This window comes from Bos grunniens, chromosome 2 (genome assembly GCF_055505025.1).
Source record: "Bos grunniens cultivar Pamir isolate PY7600 chromosome 2, Bosgru_T2T1.0, whole genome shotgun sequence".
In the NCBI taxonomy this organism is placed as follows: domain Eukaryota; kingdom Metazoa; phylum Chordata; class Mammalia; order Artiodactyla; family Bovidae; genus Bos; species Bos grunniens.
This window is the reverse complement of record NC_141166.1, coordinates 47324038-47344998: the sequence shown is the minus strand read 5'-3', so window position 1 is coordinate 47344998 and position 20961 is coordinate 47324038. Positions and strand designations below refer to the sequence as shown.

Sequence of the window (20961 nt, the reverse complement as noted above, 5' to 3'; positions counted from 1 at the left end):
CATAACTGCAGCAAACATGGCCTTACGAAGGCAAGGTAAGCAAGGGCTCATTTGCCTCAGAAGGGATGAAGGAATGGGCATCCCATCAGAAGCAAGCATTCTCAACTAGCATAGTGTGAATCTAGAATGTGTGGTAAAGGAGAGGGTGATGATACTGGCCTCAGCACCAATTAGTAGGCTTTATAGCTTATTCTAATCAACCTCCTATTACAGTCAGGTTTTTTGTTTGTTTGGTTTTGAATTATGAACAGCCGCTATCTGGAGGAATCGGTGTCAGGACAGAGTAAAAATATCAGGTCCCCCCTTCTCCTACCAACACCTGCATTTCTTTGCCTGAGAGCTTTGCCTGAGCCAGCACCCACTCTGTCTAAATGCAGAGTCCAGAAGTACCAAGAATTAAGCCCACTCGCTGACCTCCATGTTTAGTCAGAGCAGCCTAAATCACTGTTAGGAGTTGGTGTATACATATTTCTATCTCTGGTTCCTTAAGTAGAATAACTTTAAGACATGTTGTATCTACACTGGTTCCCAAAGGTCCTCAGTGGTATCAAACTTCAACTACCCACAGTGACAAGTAGTTTTCTTGACAACTACTATCAAGAAAACAGCTTGATAGTATATGTTATATTAGCTGTTTTTTGTTCCCTGTCTCCACTTCCCCAGTCCACAATTGATAATTGATGGCATCATCTCTCAAATAAACTTTCTGTGGTCAAATTTTTGTCTTAGGCAAAAATTTTGTTGGGGGAACCAAACTAAAAGAGATTCCCTGAGTACAAACCCTTAGAAGTAAGAGTAGACTGGGGATTTCCCTGGTGGTCCAGTGGTTAAGAATGCAGGGAACACAGGTTCGAGCCCTGTTCCAGGAAGATCCCACATGCTGAGGGGCAACTAAATCCATTCACCACTATTACTGAAGCCCACTCTAGAGCCCATTCTCTGCAACAAGAAGTCACTGCAATGGGAAGCCCATGCATCACAACTAGAGTACCCCCGCCCCATTCACTACAACTAGAGAAAGCCCTTGCATAGCAACAAAGACCCAACTCAGCCAACAGTTAAGAAAAAAAATTAATAATTAATTTTAGGTTTCCCTGGTGGCTCAGTGGTAAAGAATCTGCTTGCCAGAGAACAAGACGGCAGAGGAGTAGGTGGACGTGGAGTACATCTCTCTCCATGGATACATCAGGAATACACCTTCAGACACAGAAGTGCATGCAGAACACCAGCTGAGAGTGGACAGGAGTACCTGACCAGTGGAAAAGAACTTATAGGACCATGCAAAACTCAAGATCAAGCCCTGAGCCTTTGGAGTGGGAGCAAAGGGAGTATCAAATAGTGAGAACTCACACAAAGGAAACCACTGGAATACAAGACCCTGGCATCACGCAACCACCCTGTGCAGGACACCTCATCTAAACAACAAACAAAACAAAAATACAAACCCAATCATCAGCAGACAGGATTACCACCTCACTCAGCCTTAAAGAAAAACAAACAAACAAACAAACACTCAGCACTAATCTCACCCTATACAAAGCTGACAAAACCACTGGACCAACCTTAGGAGAGCAGAAACCAAAAGGAAGACAGAATTCAACCTTCTTCAAGGAAAGAATTCAACTTTCCTTGAAGCCTGGGAGAAGGAGACTTTAAATACAATAAGTTAAAAAAAAATAATGAAAAGGCAGAGAAATACTACACAAATGAAGGAACAAAACTCAGAAGTCCAAATAAATGAAGAGGAATAGGCAAGCTACCAGAAAAACAATTCAGAATAATGATAGTGAAGATGATCAAAAACCTTGAAAACAAAATGGAGAAAATGCAAGAATCAATTAAAAAAGACCTAGAAGAATTAAAGAATAAACATACAAAGATGAACAATACAATTACTGAAATTAAAAATACTCTAGAAGGAATCAATAGAATATCTGAAGCAGAAGAACAAATCAATGAGCTGGAAGATAAAATGGTAAAAATAACTTCTGAAGAGCAGAACAAAAGAAAAAGAATTAAAAGAACTGAGGACAGTCTCAAAGACCTCGGGGACAATATCAAATGTACCAACATTTGAATCATAGGGGTCCCAGAAGAAGAAGAGAGAAAGAAAGTATATGAGAAAATTTTTGAAGAGATTATAGTTGAAAATTTCCCCAAGATGGAAAAGGAAATAGTCAATCAAGTCCAAGAGGCACAAAGAGTCCCATTCAGGATAAACCAAGGAGAAACACGCCAAGACACATTCTAACCAACTAACAAAGACTAAACACAAAGAAAGAATATTAAAAGCAGCAAGGGAGCAGCAACAAATAACATACAAGGTAAACCCCATATGTTTAACAGCTGATCTTTCAGCAGAAACTCTGGAGGCCAGAAGGGAATGGTAGGATATATTTAAAGTACTGAAAGGGAAAAATCTACAACCAAGATTACTGTACCCAGCAAGGATCTCATTCAAATTGATGGAGAAATAAAAAGCTTTTCAGACAAGCAAAAGTTAACAGAATTCAGTACCACCAAACCAGCTTTACAACAAATGTTAAAAGCATTTATATAGTCAAGAAATACAAGAGAAGGAAAAAGATATACAAAATCAACCCCAAACAATTAAGGAAATGGCAATAGGAACATATATATCAATAATTACTTTAAATGTAAATGGATTAAATGCTCCAACCAAAAGACACAGACTGGCTGAATGGATACAAAAACAAGACTGTATATATGCTGTCTAAAAGAAACCCACTTCAGACCTAAAGACACATACAGACTGAAAGTGAGAGGATGGAAAAATATATTCCATGCAAATGGAAAGCAAAAGAAAGCTGGAGTAGCATTCCTCATGAAGAACTCTACATAATGATCAAGGGATCAATCCATATCTATGCACCCAACATAGGAGCACCTCAACACATAAGACAATCACTAACAGACATAAAGGGAGAAATTGACATAACACAATAATAGCAGATTTTAACATCCCATTCACACCAATGGACAGATCATCAAAACAAAATTAATAAGGAAACACAAGTCTTAAATGATACATTAGATGAGATGGATCTCATTGATATCTTCAGGACACTCCATCCCAAGCCAGAAGAATACACCTTCTTCTCAAGTGCACATGGAACATTCTCCAGGACAGACCACATCTTGGGTTACAAATCAAACCTCAGTAAATTTAAATTCTATCAAGCATCTTCAAAAAATGGTAAAAACACAAACACATGGAGATTAAGCAACACGTTTCTAAATAACAGGTTACTGAAGAAATAAAAAGGGAAATAAAAAATTTTCTAGAAACAAATGACAATGAAAAAACAACTCAAAACCTATGGGATGCAGTAAAAGCAATTCTAAGAGGGAAGTTTATAGCACTAAAATCCTACCTCAAGAAACAAGGAAAACATCAAATAGACAACCTAACTTTACACCTAAAACAACTTTGGAAAAAGAAGAACCAAAAACCCCAAAATTAGTAGAAGGAAAGAAATCATAAAGATTTGAGTAGAAATAAATGAAAAAGAAATGAAAGAAACAAGAGTAAAGTTAGAAAGTTAAGTCACTCAGTCGTGTCCAACTCTTTGTGACACCATGCACTGTAGCCCACCAGGCTTCTCCATCCATGGGATTCTCCAGACAAGAATACTGGAATGGGTTGCCATTTCCTTCTCCAGGGGATCTTCCTGACCCAGGGATCGAACCCAGGTCTTCCATAATGCAGGCAGACGCTTTAACCTCTGAGCCACCAGGGAAGCCAGAGTAAAGTAAAACTAAAAGCTGGTTCTCTGAGAAGATAAACAAAACTGACAAGCTTTTAGCCAGACTCATCAAGAAAAAGAGGAGAATCAAATCAACAAAATTAGAAATGAAAAAGGAGAGGTTATGACAATGCAGAAATACAAAGGATTATAAGAGACTATTATGAATAACTATATGGCAATAAAATAGATAACCTGGAAGAAGTGGACAGATTCTTAGAAAAGTTCAATCTTCCAAGACTGAACCAGGAAGAAACAGAAATTATGAACAACCCAATTACAAGCACTGAAATTAAAGCTGTGATCAAAAATCTCACAAAAAACAAAAGCCCAGGACCAGATGGCTTCACAGGAGAATTCTATCAAACATTTAGAGAAGAGCTAATACCTATCCTTCTAAAACTCTTTCAAAAAGTTGCAGAGGAAGGAACACTTCCAAACTCATTTTACGAGGCACCATCACCCTGATACCAAAATCAGAAAAAGACAACACAAGAAAATAAAACTACAGGCCAATATCACTGATGAACATAGATGCAAAAATCCTTAACAAAATCTTAGCAAACAGAATTCAGCAACATATCCAAAAGCTCAAACACCATGATCAAGTTGGGTTTATTCCAGGGATGAGAGGATTCTTCAATATACACAAATCAATCAATGTGATACACCATATTAACAAAAGGAAAGAAAAAACCATATGAAAATCTCAATAGATGCAGAAAAAGCGTTTGACAAAATTCAGCACCCATTTATGATTAAAACTCTTCAAAAAATGGGCACAGAAGGAGCCTACCTCAACACAGTAAAGGCCATATATGATAAGCCTACAGCAAACATTATTCTCAATGGTGGAAAATTAAAAGCATTCCCCCTAAGATCAGGAACAAAACAAGGGTGTCCATTTTCACCACTATTATTCAATATAGTTCTGGAAATCCTAGCTACAGCAATCAGAGAAGAAAAAGAAATAAAAAGAATCCAGATCAGAAAAGAAGAAAAGCTCTCACTGCAGATGACATGATACTATACATAAGAAAACCCTAAAGATAGTATCAGAAAATTACTAGAGCTAATCAGTGAATTTAGCAAAGTTGCAGGATACAAAATCAATACACAGAAATCACCTGCATTTCTATATATTAACAATGGAAAATCAGAAAGAGAAATTAAGGAATCAATCCCATTCACCATTGCAGTAAAAAGAATTAAATATTTAGGAATAAACCTATCTAAGGAGACAAAAGAACTGTACACAGAAAATTATAAGACACTAATGAAAGAAATCAAAGATGACATAAATGGAGAGACAGTCCATGTTTGTGGGCAGGAAGAATCAATATTGCAAAAATGACTATACTACCGAATGCAATCTACAGATTCAATGTGATTCCTATCAAATTACCAATGGCATTCTTCACAGAACTAGAACAAAAAATTTTACAATTCATATGGAAACACAAAAGACCCCAAATAGCCAAAGTAGTCTTGAGAAAGAAGAATGGAGCTAGAGGAATCAACCTTCCTGACTTCAGATTATGCTACAAAGCTACAGTCATCAAGACAGTATGGTACTAGCACAAAAACAAAAACATAGACCAATGGAACAAGATAGAAAGCCCTGAAATAAACCCATGCACATATGGGACCTTATTTTTGGCAAAGGAGGCAAGAATATACAATGGGGCAAAGACAGCCTCTTCAATAAATGGTGCTGGGAAAACTAAACAGCTACATGTAAAAGAATGAAATTAGAACACTTCCTAACACCATACACAAAGATAAACTCAAAATGGATTAAAGACCTAAATGTAAGACCAGAAACTGTAAAACTCTTAGAGAAAAACATAGGCAGAACACTCGATGACATAAATCAAAGCAAGATCCTCTATGACCCACCTCCTAGAGTAATGGAAATAAAAACAAAAGTAAACAAGTGGGACCTGATTAAACTTAAAAGCTTTTGCACAGCAAATCAAGGTGAAAAGACAACCCTCGGAATGGAAGGAAATAATAGCAAATGAAACTGACAAAGGATTAATTTCCAAAATATACAAGCAGCTCATACAACTCAATACCAGAAAAACAAACAACCCAATTAGAAAGTGGGAAAAAGACCTAAACAGACATTTCTGCAAAAACATACAGATGGCTAACAAACACATAAACAGATGCTCAACATCACTCATTATTAGAGAAATGCAAACCAAAACTACAATGAGGTATCACCTCACACCAGTCAGACTGGCCATCATCAAAAAGTCTACAAACCATAACTGCTAGAGAGGGTGTGGAAAAAAGGGAACTCTCTTGCACTGTTGGTGGGAATGTAAATTGATACAGCCACTATGGAAGACGGCGTGGAGATTCCTTTAAAAACTAGGAATAAAAACCACCATATGACCCAGCAATCCCACTTCTAGGCATATACCCTGAAAAAACCAAAACTGAAAAAGACACAAACATGTATCCCAATGTTCACTGCAGCACTATTTACAATAGCTAGAACATGAACGCAACCTAGATGTTCATCGACAGATGAATGGATTAAGAAGTTGTAGTATATATACACAATAGAATATTCAGTTCAGTTCAGTCGCTCAGTCGAGTCCGACTCTTTGCGACCCCATGAATCGCAGCACGCCAGGCCTCCCTGTCCATCACCAACTCCCTGAGTTCACTCAGACTCATGTCCATTGAGTCAGTGATGCCATCCAGCCATCTCATCTTCTGTCGTCCCCTTCTCCTCCTGCCCCCAATCCTTCCCAGCATCCAAGTCTTTTCCAATGAGTCAACTCTTCGCATGAGGTGGCCAAAGTACTGGAGTTTCAGCTTTAGCATCATTCCTTCCAAAGAAATCCCAGGGCTGATCTCCTTCAGAATGGACGGGTTTGATCTCTTTGCAGTCCAAGGGACTCTTAGGAGTCTTCTCCAACACCACAGTTCAAAAGCATCAATTCTTCGGCGCTCAGCGTTCTTCACAGTCCATCTCTCACATCCATATATGACCACTGGAAAAACCATAGCCTTGATTAGACGGACCTTTGTTGGCAAAGTAATGTCTGCTTTTGAATATGCTATCTAGGTTGGTCATAACTTTCCTTCCAAGGAGTAAGCCTCTTTTAATTTCATGGCTGCAGTCACCATCTGCAGTGATTTTGGAGCCCCCAAAAATAAAGTCTGACACTGTTTCCCCATCTATTTCCCATGAAGTGATGGGACCGGATGCCATGATCTTCGTTTTCTGAATGTTGAGCTTTAAGCCAACTTTTTCACTCTCCACTTTCACTTTCATCAAGAGGCTTTTTAGTTCCTCTTCACTTTCTGCCATAAGGGTGGTGTCATCTGCATAGAATAGAATATTACTCAGCCATAAAAAGGAACATATTTGAATCAGTTTTTATGGGGCGGTGGCGGGGGGGGGGGAGGGGGGGAATGAACCTAGAACCTATTATACAGAATGAAGTAGGTCAGAAAGAGAAAGACAAATATTGTATTCTAACACATATATACGGAATCTAGAAAAATGATACTGAAGAATTTATTTACAGGCAAGAGTGGAAAAACAGACATAGAGAATAGACTTATGGATATGGGGAGAGGGGAGAAGAAAGTGAGATGTATGGAAAGAGTAACATGGAAACTTACATATGTAAAATAGATAGCCAACAGGTATTTGCTGTATGGCTCAGGAAACTCAAACAGGTGCTCTGTATCAAACTAGAGGGGTGGGATGGGGAGGGAGATGGGAGGGAGGTTCAAAAGGGAGGGGATATACGTATACCTATGGCTGATTCACGTTGACGTGACAAAAAACAAAATTCTGTAAAGCAACTATCCTTCAATAAAAAATAAAATTTAAAAAATCTGCTTGTCAACATACAAGACAGGGGTTTGATCCCTGATCTGGGAAGTTCCCACAGGCTGCAGAGCAACTAAGTCCTTATGCCACAACTATTGAGCCTCTGCTTTAGAGCCCAGGAGCTGCCAACTACTGAAGCACACACACCCTAGAGTCTGTGCTCTACAAGAGAAGCCACTGCAATGAGAAGCCCGAGCACCACAACTAGAGTAACCCTCACTCGCCATAACTAGAGAAAGCCCATGTGCAGCAACAAAGTCCCAAAACAGCCAAAAATAAGTAAATAATATTTTTTTAAATAACAACTTTTAAAAAAGATATTGAAACAAGAACACAGTAGACTGGACATAGATTTGCCCTGAGAAAGACTGAAGCCTAGTTTCAAATCAGCTCAGTATCGGATTAGATTAAGATGATCTGTCTTTCCTCTATGTGGATACCTAGGAGATATTGCTGGTTTGGGTCTAGACAACTGCAATAAAGAGAGTACCATAATAAAGCAACACACACTAATCTTTTGGTTTCCCAATAGTGCACATACAAACTGTGTTTACACCATAGTCTATTAAAGTGTTCATTATTATTATGCCTATAAAGCAACATACGTATCTTAATTTTATAACTTTATTGCTAAAAATAAGGCTGTATATTGTCACCTTGCTTATTTAACTTGTATGCAGAGTACATCATGAGAAACGCTGGGCTGGATGAAGCACAAGCTGGAATCAAGATTGCCGGGAGAAATATCAATAATCTCAGATATGTATAGAACAGTCTTATGGACTCTGTGGGAGAGGGAGAGGGTGGGAAGATTTGGGAGAATGGCAATGAAACATGTAAAATATCATGTAGGAAACGAGTTGCCAGTCCAGGTTCGATGCATGATGCTGGATGCTTGGGGCTGGTGCACTGGGACGGCCCAGAGGGATGGTATGGGGAGGGAGGAGGGAGGAGGGTTTGGGATGGGGAACACATGTATACCTGTGGCGGATTCATTTTGATATTTGGCAAAACTAATACAATTATGTAAAGTTTAAAAATAAAATAAAATTGGAAGAATAAAAAAAAAATAATAATCTCAGATATGCAGATGACACTACCCTTATGGCAGAAAGTGAAGAACTAAAGAGCCTCTTGATGAAAGTAAAAGAGGAGAGTGAAAAAGTTGGCTTAAAGCTCAACAATCAGAAAACTTAAGATTATGGCACCTGGGCCCATCACTTCATGGAAAATAGATGGGGAAACAGTGGCTGACTTTTATTTTGGGGGGCTCCAAAATCACTGCAGATGGTGACTGCAGCCATGAAGTTAAAAGACGCTTACTCCTTGGAAGGAAAGTTATGACCAATCTAGACAGCTCATTAAAAAGCAGAGACATTATTTTGCCAACAAAGGTCCGTCTAATCAAGGCTATGGTTTTTCCAGTGGTCATGTATGGATGCAAGAGTTGGACTGTGAAGAAAGCTGAGCGCTGAAGAATTAATGCTTTGAACTGTGGTGTTGGAGAAGACTCTTGAGAGTCCTTTGGAGTGCAAGGAGATCCAACCAGTCCATTCTAAAGGAGATCAGCCCTGGGTGTTCTTTGGAAGGAATGATGCCAAAGCTGAAACTCCAGTACTTTGGCCACCTCATGCGAAGAGTTGACTCATTGGAAAAGACTCTGATGCTGGGAGGGATTGCGGGCAGGAGGAAAAGGGGATGACAGAGGATGAGATGGCTGGATGGCATCACTGACTCGACGGACATGAGTTTGAGTGAACTCCGGGAGATGGTGATGGACAGGGAGGCCTGGTGTGCTGCGATTCATGGGGTCGCAGAGTCGGACACGACTGAGTGACTGAACTGAACTGAGGTGGCTGTGCCAATTTCTTAAACCAAGAAAACAAAGTTTACTGCATCAATTCACCCTTCCTTTCATGAAGGATTTCTCTGTATCAACCAGTGCAGTTAAGATAGTATTTTACCCAGTGTTACCAGAACTTCTTTCAAAATTGGAATTAATCCTCTTAAACTCTACTACTCCAACAACTAAATTTATGTAATATTAATATCCTGTTATTGTATTAATAGCATCTCCACCAAGAGTACGTTCCATCTCAAGAAATCAGTCTCTTTGCTCACTGAAAAGGAACACCTCCTCATCCATTCAAGTTGTATGTGAGGCTGCAGCGACTCAATCACTTCTTCAGGCTCCAGTTGATTCCCTATTTTCACCACATCTGCAGTTATTTCCTCCACTGAAGTCTTGAGTCCCTCAAAGTCTTCCAGAATTGGAATGTCTAACTCTTGATTTTTTTACCTCTTCCCATGAGTCACAAATGTTCTTAACAGTATTCAGAATTGTGAAACCTTTTACAGGTTTTTTTTCCAATTGACTGTCCAGGATCTATTAGAGGAATCACTATGACAGCTGTAGCCTATTACTTCTTAAATAATAAAAAGAACTAAGTTGAAATTACTCCTTGATACATGGGCTGCAAAACAGATGCTGTTAGCAGGCATGAAAACATTAAATTTCATTGTCCATCTCTCCCTCAGCGCTCCTAGCTGTGTTGTCAATTCTGCTATTGTGCTAAATCGCTTCATGTTGTCTTGACTCTTAGTGACCCTATAGACTACCAGGCTCCTCTGTCGATGGAATTCTCTAGGCAAGAATACTGGAGTGGGTTGCCACGCCCTCCTCCAGGGGATCTTCCCAACCAAGGGATCAAACTTCTACTGCATTGGCAGGTGGATTCTTTACCACTAGCACCACCTGGGAAGCACTGTCAATTAACAATACTATTTTGAAAGGAATCTTTTCTGAGCAATCAGGTCTCAACAGCAGGCTTAAAAGTTTCAGTAAACATGTAAATAGATACGCTGTCATCCACGCTACGTTGTTCCTTCCATTTACAGAGCACTAGCAGAGTAGATTTTAGCCTACTTAAGGATCTGAGATTTCTGAAAAGGAAAAATGAGTTAAGTACCCTAAAACCACCACAGAGAATGGCAGCTTTTACTATTTACATGGTACCACCCAGTGTAGGTACACTGCTACAAACTCAAAAGAAGTGAACTTAAAAACTCTTGAAAAAGACTTAGCAGCATTACTATGTAATTTTTACCCCAGTTCCTTCTGAAATATTTGTATTTAGTCTGTGTCTTTGCCCGGTTCATAGTTGTCTTTATCATAAATATTTTTTACAAAAGCACATTTGAAAAGACTATGTATGTGATTCCAACTATTCCAATGATTCCACATTCTAAACAAAACAGTAAAAATAGCAGTGGTTGGGAGATAAACGAGTGAAAATAGTGGTTGGGCAAGATTTAAGGAGGAATAGAGCAGATTTTTAGAGCAATGAAAACACTTTATATCCTATAATGCTTAACACATGAGGGATGTGGATAATGGGAGAGCAGGGGAGAGGCTACCTATGGGTGAAGCAAGTGGTATACTCTTTGTTTGGCTAATCACTAGTTCTTGGTATTCTATAACTTGGTTTCATTACATTTGGTTCAGAGAAGGAAGGTGTAAGTTCCAATGCTGGCAATCCCTAAAATGCAAACAAAGCCAAACATTTCTAGACTTAATGAAAACTCCAGAAAGATACATACACCCATTCTTATAGTAACAGAATATGATGCTAAAAATGAACTCTACAGCTTCATATAAATTTCATAAATATAAGAAAATTTATTCTAAATAATCATTTTATACAGTTAATTACTGAAAAGGACATTCATTACTTTACTATTTACTTAAATGATCCAAACAAAATAAACATAGCAATACAAAATTGCAAGAAATTTACAAAAGCTGTACAAAATAACTTAACATTTAAAAATGGGACTGATACAGTCCATATGGTCTCAAGGGAGCTGTACAATTACAGATTTATGTAGCTTTTTTAAGGGGGTAAAAGAAAGGATGCTTTAAGGCTTCTTTAAGAGTGATCCTTTTAGCTGGTTCATACTCCAACATTTTCTGAATAAGGTCAAAGAGAAGCTCATGTTCAGCATCTTGGGAAAGCATAAATTCCTGAAAGGAGAAGAAATACAGTCAATAGCCTTTTCTACTACCATTTATTTTATTTACCCACCATGAAAGAAACTCAAGGTTTTGATCATTTAAGCAAAGACCCAGGCTTACCTTCAGAGGTTTACAACGCCTTGAAACGTATCTGCCAGCAGAACTATGTTCATCCCAGTCTAATCGATCATGATGGAAATATTTACGTTTCCTAAGAATAAATTGATATCCATTCATGTTTATAATGTTGACAATGAAAACTTAAAAAACATCTAGCAAAGGTGACTGACTGACGGCACCTTTTCTTAAACATACCTGGTTTTCTGTATCATATGTTTTGGTAAAGGCCCAAGAATCCTTTCCATCATTGCCAAATGTTCCTTACTATCATGCGTCTAAAATAATAAAGAAAAGTTATTAACTACCTCTACTTGCACATTGTGTTTTGCTCTTATTTAACAGAGCTGCTCAATTTTTAGTCAATGGATAATTACAGGTCACCAAAGAATGTGATCTCTAAATCAGATATACTTATAGCAAGTTATAACTTACCGGAAAAAAAAAAAAGCCTACAGAGTAAATTCACCATATATTTCTTAAAGATAATTATCTGTAATATTCTTAGAAAAGTTTTAAATAAAACAAATTATGGAGGAAATAGTGTCAGAATTACACATAAAAAGGAAAAAGTGTTACCTAAAATGCACGTATACTTTGTGTTAAAGTGTCCATTCATATAAACAGACAATTTACTTTGGCAAAGCTATTGAAACAGATCATTGTCACTTACTGGAAATACTGTAAATCCAAGGTAATATTCAATAAGAATACATCCTATACTCCAGACATCACATGGCTGGGACCACCCTAAAGCTGCAAAGAAAAGCGAACTGTTGATGAAAAAATTCTCAATATTTCTTACTGTCTTTGATATTTGAGCTGGAAAGATCCTAAAGCAATCACTTAATCTAAGCGTAAACATAACACAATAGCATAGTATGTTAAGAATCCCGGCTCTGGAGACATCTGGTTTCAAGCCCTAAATCAGGCTTACTTTTTTGGAACAGACTTGGGGAAGAAAATTTTAGTCAAAGTCTCCATTTATTAGCTAGTAAAATGGGAGCAAGCTATACCATGCAAACACTAACATAAACTGTATGGAATATAACAGGCACTAAATTATTATGTTTAAAAATCCCATCATGTATTATAAATGTGAAAACTGAAATCTATCAGAATTAACAAATCTCTCAAAGTCTTAAAAGAGTTGACTATTTGGAGTAAATTTAAAATCCTTAATGTGTTTTATTATATTAACCCTAAAATGGAAAGAGAGTCCCACGAACACCCAGAACAGTAAATTTTAAAGTTGGCTTCAAAACAGGTCTCAAAGCATAGTTAAGAAATTCTTACCTAATATAACTTCAGGTGCCCTATAATGTCTTGTAGATACCAATGTACTGTGATGTTCATCATCATATGTTGCACTTCCGAAGTCTACAACTTTAATATCTGGATTTATTAAAGTACGTTCATCACGTTTCTGAAAATCATAAATGATGGTTAAGAAGGCATGTTAAGGAGGCATAAAATATTAATTTCGAAGTATGAATATCAAAGACTTACCATTTTGGGATTATATGCCTCTGTGTAGTCAGACTGTACAAATAAGATGTTTTCAGGTTTTAAGTCTGTGTGAGTCAACTTATTACTGTGCAAAACTGAAAACAAAACAGAAAAAGTTCTTGTATTATAAAAACCAAAAATCAAACTCCAAAGCTCTGCAACAAAAATCCTCTGATTTTCGTATGTCCAAAGAAGTGGTCAACATTCAATTGCCTGTTAGAAAACCATCAGGGACTAAAACCTACTATACCTTTCTAAAGTTAGTTCACTGAAAACCAACTGTTTAAAAAGTGAAGTAGTATACTGTTGTCAAGATGGTGAGATTTGTCATTCCTTTATTTTTAACCCAGTGGTTCTAGATTATCATTTTTAGCAATCAGAAAGGCTAATCAGTGTTATACAGGATAACATGTTATTATATGCTGGACAATATGCTTATTTACTGAATGGTATGCAGTAAACTGACCAACAGCTTATTATCAACTGTATCTTTCTCCTACCTACTCTTAAGGCAGTCTACCAAGTAGTGTACATTAGATTTTTTTCAAATATCCAAACTGGTCATTAAAATCAGTCTCACTCTGGAATGTTAAGCGCTTACAGTTCACAGACTTGCATATCTGGTATGCCATCCTCCTGATATGATCCAGTCGAAAGGGCAGAAAACCATTTTCCTTAATAAAGTCATAAGTACTAAGTCCCAATAGTTCAAACACAATGCAGACATGACCATGATGCTCAAACCACTCCAACATCTGGACACAGCGGCTATAAACATAGGAAAAAACAACTGAGTACAGCCTCTCACAATTCCAATCCACCTGAGGCCATTTCCTAAGTTCTATTTTGATACTTACAATGTACTGCTAGGATCTGTTGTATTTAAGTGTTCCAGAACTTGTATTTCTGAGCGAGCTGCTTCACAATATCTATCCACATTTTTAACTATTTTTACTGCTACATGTCTACCTCCCCTGTTAAGAAAATTAAGTCCACATTAAAAAAAAATAAAGATATGTCCAATTCCATTTTTTACCACTCTTCAAACTGTCCCACTTCTATTCTGAAGCAGTATTTTGTTTTTCCAATTTATGGTCTGGCATTCAGTTGTCTAATTACATGTAATTACAGACATATAGTTATGTCTAATTATATGTCCAACTTCAACTCAGTGTAAGCAACTAGAATGACCTCTGGAAATATGATAGGGTTGATACAAGTTGCCTGACAAATTTTTTTTCATCAGCCCATCTAACTCATGTGACCTTTTTTTTTTGGGGGGGGGGGGGTCTTTTAACTATGTACCAACAGTTCTAATTTAACAATACTGTGACATTATCACCTCAATTTACATTCCAATTAAGACATAAAACAAATATACATGGAGTAGTTTTCTTCCTATAGTACCAGTCACTGCCTAATCTTCATTTGGACCAGGTTGCCAAAGAAGTTGGGAAACAGTGGCAGTAAAATAAAAGAGTGCTAGTTCTTAGAACCTTACCAACCAATAGCAGGAAGCCTCCCCTAATAATTCATTTAGAAAAGCTTTGTCACCCCTAAGGAGAAAGAAACTCAAACAAGAGACAAAAGAAAATTTCTACCGTATTTCAATCAATTGTTTGAAGGGCAGGGATAAACTCATGACATTAACCTAGAAAGTGTTTTTAGCCCTAGCTTTTGTTATCAGTATCAGATATGTTACTTTCTAAAAACACAGATTCCTGAAGACTGGTTCAATATCTGGGGTAAGAAGTCTCCAGACTCCTAACATGAAACCAAGGCTAAAAACTAATCTAGAAAAAAACACAGAACTGTGCCCAGTGGGACAACAAAAAAATACCTCTGACACAATAAAAATCTATTCTCAGCTTGTAGAAGCAGCTTACATGCACTATAAACAGCTACTGCTTAAACACAAAGGGCTAGCAACTTTACTGAGCATTTCCTGTATCTAAGATTAAAAAACCCTAAGCTAAAAGGGTATAATGACAACAAATGATTCATGGTCAGATCATATCCTAAAACTAAATGTACTTTCTGTACTGTTCACCTTCCCAAGTCCAATTCCAGATCAAGAAACTTACGCTTTATGATCAATGCACTCCACAACTTTTCCAAAAGCTCCTTCACCTAAAGTATCAACAATTTCATCTAAAAGAGAGAAATAAAACTCAGTTATACCAAGAAATGAAAAGAGTTTACTTATAATAAAGGCTATCAAATGCAGATTATTCTAGTTGATGCTACAAATTTCCTTATCACTAGATAGTTCATTGGTCAACACTGCCAAAAAACATATATAACTATTTTTAGATCTAATTTCATTCTTAAGCTACTTTCATTAACTTTGATTTACTGTTTTGGAAGTTCTGTATAACATTAAATTTCTAAAGAAAGCAAAAACACAACCCCCCCACCAAAAGAAATGGAAAAAACAAAACAAACAAAAACAGAGAAAGAAAAAAGATTTCCAAATCCCTGAAATCTTAATCTATAAATAGATTATGTTATCTGAAAAGTTAATAAGTGTTGAAAAATATTCTATACATCTTGCACTTAGTACGTCTCCACTCTGACAGATCAGGTGACCCTCCTCATCATCCTCTACACTCCTGGTTCTTTTCCTTCGGTGACTCTTCTGGAAACGTCAAGTGCGCGGCACCAAGATCATCCAGCCAATCAATATACCCGAGTGAATTCAGGGCAGAATACGAAATTCATTCAGCGGGGAGATATTCAGGCATTCAGATACACGCCAGGCCACAAACGGTTGGCAGGAGCAATTTCAAATTCAGTCCCCAGAAATTCACAGGGCACATAGTTTATGTTAACAGGAGAAAAACATGGCAAGGAACAGATTTTCAGATAAGATACTCAAAGTGGCAAGGTAACAAAACATAATACAATTGTTTTTCTTAAAAAAAAAAAAAAAATGCTTAGTTGTAGCATTCACTGAAACATAAAACTTAAGTTTCTAGTGTCCTAATTTAATGTTGCAAAATTGTAGACTGTAATTATTTACTTGTCAAAAGTAGACTGTGGCCAAATTATAATTTCCTAGCTAATCTAAGAAAACAAATATCGAAACAGTAAATAAAATAAAAATTCTAATGTTGGGGAGAAAAAAAAATTGGCATACAAGAACACTACAGTATTTAAAATGTCATCTGAGCTTGAGCTCCAAATTAACACATAACCAACCCATAATGTTCAAATCTGTTTTTTAGTGATAAAAGGATTAGCCAGAACAAAGGCAATGCATAATCCTCAATCATACAAATATAAAAACCATACTTGTAGGTAAGACTTTCATTTATCAAAGCAAATCAAATTTCTTAAAGTACCATAAAAATATTTTCAGAATATCTTGTAATCCCTGCTATAAGCTAATAGACATTATCTACACTATTTCACAAGAATGACAATTAGTTGCCAATGATTAATAAAATGTTACCATACAATTAAACATGTACTGTATTTCAGGCATTTCCTATCCAATGCACAAAGAATCCTGTAAGTTAAAACTGAGATGACTTCATCTTAAACAGAACTTTCTCAAATGATCAAACACAATTTCAAGTTTTCCTGTTCCACATGGGAAATAAAATTTCCAAAAAATTTAAAAGAGCTCATACCCCATGTGAACAATGATATGAAGTGCTGTCGTGAATTCTGTGTTTGCTTTTATAACTACTTCTTCCACTTCTACCAGAGGACTTGCTACTATGGTTCTGATATCTGCTTTCATAATCTTTATGTCGATGTCCAGGTTCACATCCTTGACTGTAGTCATTTCTGTATTCATCAATGTAGCGTCGACTATGATAATCTTTCTCATTTAAGGATCTGCTTTCCAGGTAATAGCTAGAAAAAGAATTTGTTTTTTTCAATGCTTTTATGTTAGTATCAAATATCCTCAAATTTTCAGTAAATCTCTTAAAATAGTACTCATTAAAATTTTTTTCCCACCAAAAAAGACTTCCAATTTTACAACCATAGCTGAAAATGGCAATCCATCAGTTATTTTAAGTCAATTCTAGTTTTAATAATGAAAATGTATTCCCCACCAGTTTTACTGAAATCAAACTGACATGTTAATATTGTAATGAAAGTATTTTCCTAAGAACCCTCCTTACCTATCAGATGTTTTAGAGTAATTATATCTGCAGCGCTTGTTCTCCCGTGCACTGCTATGCGATCTCTTCTTTCTTTTATGACTGCCGCTGCTGCTCTTCCATTTTCCATAATCCCAATCTTTTTCATCCCAATCAGGACAGTAACTTCTTTTTGAGTGTCTCATCTACATAAAAAACAAGTTTTCCCGGTTAAGGTGTATCCCACATGTCAACATTTTAATAAAACTCGTCCTCTAAAATTCATCCGAGCTGTGACGTTTCAATTGTTCTTTTAAATCAAAGCTCAAAAGTCATTATTACTCAACTATGAGGGAAATCCTTTCCTGCCGAAACTACAAATACCTAACAACTTGAAAAAGACGTTATACAAAACGACTTTTCATCAACTACCGATCATACCCGTACTAACACCTGGGCTCGATTCCATACAAAAACAAGCGTCGAAATCAAGACGCTCCAACTGTTCCGAGAAGGGGCGGCAGGAACACCACGCCTAAAAGGCCCGATCACCCGACTTCTCACAGGCTCCTTCAACTACTCCATATTATTCCTGTCTCCTTGAGTTCCTAAACCTAACTTTTGCTTTCACCACTGAGGGCAGACACTCGCCATTTTCCCTCGAGTCGCCTTACATCGGGTCAATGTGTTCTTTTCTTTAAGAACACAGATCCTCAGAAGAGCGTGACTGAGGCACATTCCAGGACCCAAGTCATCGCCAACTTCCCCCACCCCACCCCACCGCCATCTTAGAGCCCGTCCGAGGCCAGCCGTCGCAGACAACATGGCGGCCGCGGACGCCCGAGCTCGGCCCTCCCCTCTTCCTCTGAACGTTCTCTCAAACGTTCGAGAACCTCTGCCCGCCCAGCGAACTCTTCGTTGCGGATCACACAGAAAATCGCAGCGACGGCCTGGACAAAGCTTGGAAGACGAGCGAACCATCTTTCTGCAGCTAGGGGAGGGGAGCGGACGGCGGAGAAGAAAAGATCACCGCGCCAGAGACTGCGGGCGGCCAACAAGCCTGTGGGAGAGCTTCACGGGCGTTCTCAAGACACAAAAGGGGGTCCCGACATCTAGCCCGCTTCTCCCTGCGTCTTACCGTGTTGGCCAAAGAGTCCAAGCCTAAGGAGGCAATGCTTGCAACACAACCACGGAAAAAAACCAGCTCGCTGCGACAAGCTCCCACGGCAGTATGGAGCTAACAACCGCAGCGTCTGGACGTCTGGAAAACAAGATGACTAGGCAAGCGCGTCTCCGCCTCCGGGCGGGGCGGGGCGTGCACGCGTGTAGGGCTGAGCTGGTGAGCCTTATGCACAGGCGCTGGGTAGGGAGCTTAGAGACAATAGGTGGACCGAGGAAAGGCTTTGTCAGCGGCCATTTTGGCCCGCTCTCTGTTCTCTGAGAAAACATTGTGTTGAGTAGAAAAGACTTGTTCATCCTCACTAAAAATTGTGTTCGTGAACACTAGAAATGAAGAAAAGTGGGGGAAGCGGGTACAAAGTAGCGTGTGTCCTGATTGCAACCGCTTAAACTGAAAGATTACACCATTTGCATCAAGTAGCCCGAAATTAGGAATTGTCTGGATTTGGGCTTTTGTTCTGAGACATTTTTAAAACTAGTTAAATCTTACGTGACTGAGACCCACGCTCACTGAGGTTAGATTGTAAAGATTTTTACCGAGGTTTTAAAAATCCAAATGTGAGAGCAAGAGCCTGGAGACAGGAAGTGGGAGTCCACAGGTAAGCAACATTTCCGCGTTAAGTGAAGTTTCTAAGGTGAAAAGTTGAAGTAAGCTGAAAGGGGAAAATGGAAGGTTATTAGAAGAAGACCGAATTATCTGAAAACAACTTCTGAATAACAGAAATCAAGCTGCAATTTGAGAGAATAAAGTAACTGCCTATCCTGATCGCCGCCCCTCCTCCAACTTGAAAAAAGAGTTCACGTTACTCCTTCTAAACTTAGTGAAACACATAAAATCATCACGCATGAAGATGGAGCATACTTGTGTTTTTTGCACAGGAGAGCAACGTAGATAACCTGCCCGTTACAGATGCAGTACTGTAGGGTAAAGTGATGAAAATGAATACACAGAGGAATTCCAAAAAACCTATGGTGGTTTGCATTTCTTAAGCCTTTTCTCTGAAAATGCTTTAAAATCGTTAATACCTAGATTTCTATATGGGATCAGGATCACTAAATTTAAGGTTAGTGTTTCGCTTGTGAGGGAGAAATTTCTCACAGTAACTTGTGAAATTTGCTGTTAAGTACATGCTTCTCAGCACATTTAAATGTTAACCAAAACATAGGGAATCCCATTCTTTGGAGTATAAGTGTTAATCACATTGTGTTAACACTGAGCATAGGTTCTCACTTAATCCTAACAGCAATCTAAATATGGGTATTAACCATATTCTGCTAATACAGGTCAAAGTTGCAGCAAATGACTGTGCAGAGAGCAAGTTGAGTTCAGTTCAGTCGCTCAATCGTGTCCCACTGTTTGCGACCCCATGAACCACAGCACACCCAGGCCTCTGTGTCCATCACCAACTCCTAGAGTCTACCCAAACTCATGTCCATTGAGTCAGTGATGCCATCCAACCATCTCATCCTCTGTTGTCCCCTTCTCCTCCTGCCCTCAATCTTTCCCAGCATCAGGGTCTTTTCAAATGAGTCAGCTCTTCACATCAAGTGGCCAAAATATTGGAATTTCAGCTTCAACATCAGTCCTTCCAATGAACACCCAGAACTGATCTTTAGGATGGACTTGCTGGATCTCCTTGTAGGCCAAGAGACTCTCAAGAGTCCTTTCCAACACCACAATTCAAAAGCATCAATTTTTCTGCACTCAGCTTTCTTTATAGTCCAACTCTCACATCCATACATGACTACTGGAAAAACCATAGCCTTGACTAGACGGACCTTTGTTGGCAAAGTAATGTCTTTGCTTTTTAATATACTGTCTAGGTTGGTCATAACTTTCCTTCCAAGGATTAAGCATCTTTTAATTTCATGGCTGCAATCACCATCTGCAGTGATTTTGGAGCCCAGAAAAATAAAGTCAGCCACTGTTTACCCATCTATTTTCCGTGAAGTTATGGGACCGGATGCCATGATCTTCGTTTTCTGAATGTTGAGCTTTAAGCCAACTTTTTCACTCTCCTCTTTTACTTTCATCAAGAGACTTTTTAGTTCCTCTTCACTTTCTGCCATAAGGGTGGTGTCATCTGCATATCTGAGGTTATTGATATTTCTCCCAGCAACCTTGATTCCAGCTTGTGCAAGTTAATATGTTTAATTTCTTTAGGAGAATTCCTCATTGTAAAATTGCTGGGTAAAAGGTGAAGATATCTTGTACTTGTTTTCCAAAATGATTTTAAATTTAACAGCCCATATCTAACCAATTAGTGATTTGAGATATACCCAAAGTTTCATTAATTAAATTAGCTATTTTAGTGTTAATGCATGTTATGGGCTGTTTGAAGGCCTGTGTCTCCACCTCCACACATATTCATAATTTTAAGTCCTAGCTCCCACTATTTCAGAATGTGACTATAGTGT

At 38.1% G+C, this 20961-nt stretch overlaps 1 protein-coding gene across 2 annotated transcripts; it reads right to left on the bottom strand.

Moving 5' to 3' along the window:
• Positions 1–11284: 11284 nt before the first annotated feature.
• Positions 11285–18642, bottom strand: CLK1 (CDC like kinase 1). Of its 2 annotated transcripts, XM_086346319.1 has the most exons (13): positions 18503–18642; positions 17407–17570; positions 16906–17134; positions 15818–15908; positions 15355–15421; positions 14128–14244; positions 13872–14038; positions 13271–13365; positions 13058–13187; positions 12435–12517; positions 11960–12039; positions 11765–11855; positions 11285–11653 (listed from the first exon to the last, which is right to left on the bottom strand). In XM_086346319.1, exons 2-13 carry the CDS (start codon positions 17568–17570, stop codon positions 11510–11512), a joined length of 1458 nt encoding a protein of 485 aa, XP_086202445.1. In that variant the 5' UTR covers positions 18503–18642; the 3' UTR covers positions 11285–11509. The 2 variants fall into 2 exon arrangements, with proteins under 2 accessions (XP_086202445.1, XP_086202456.1); XM_086346330.1 differs by lacking the exon at positions 15818–15908.
• Between the last annotated feature and the right edge of the window lie 2319 nt (positions 18643–20961).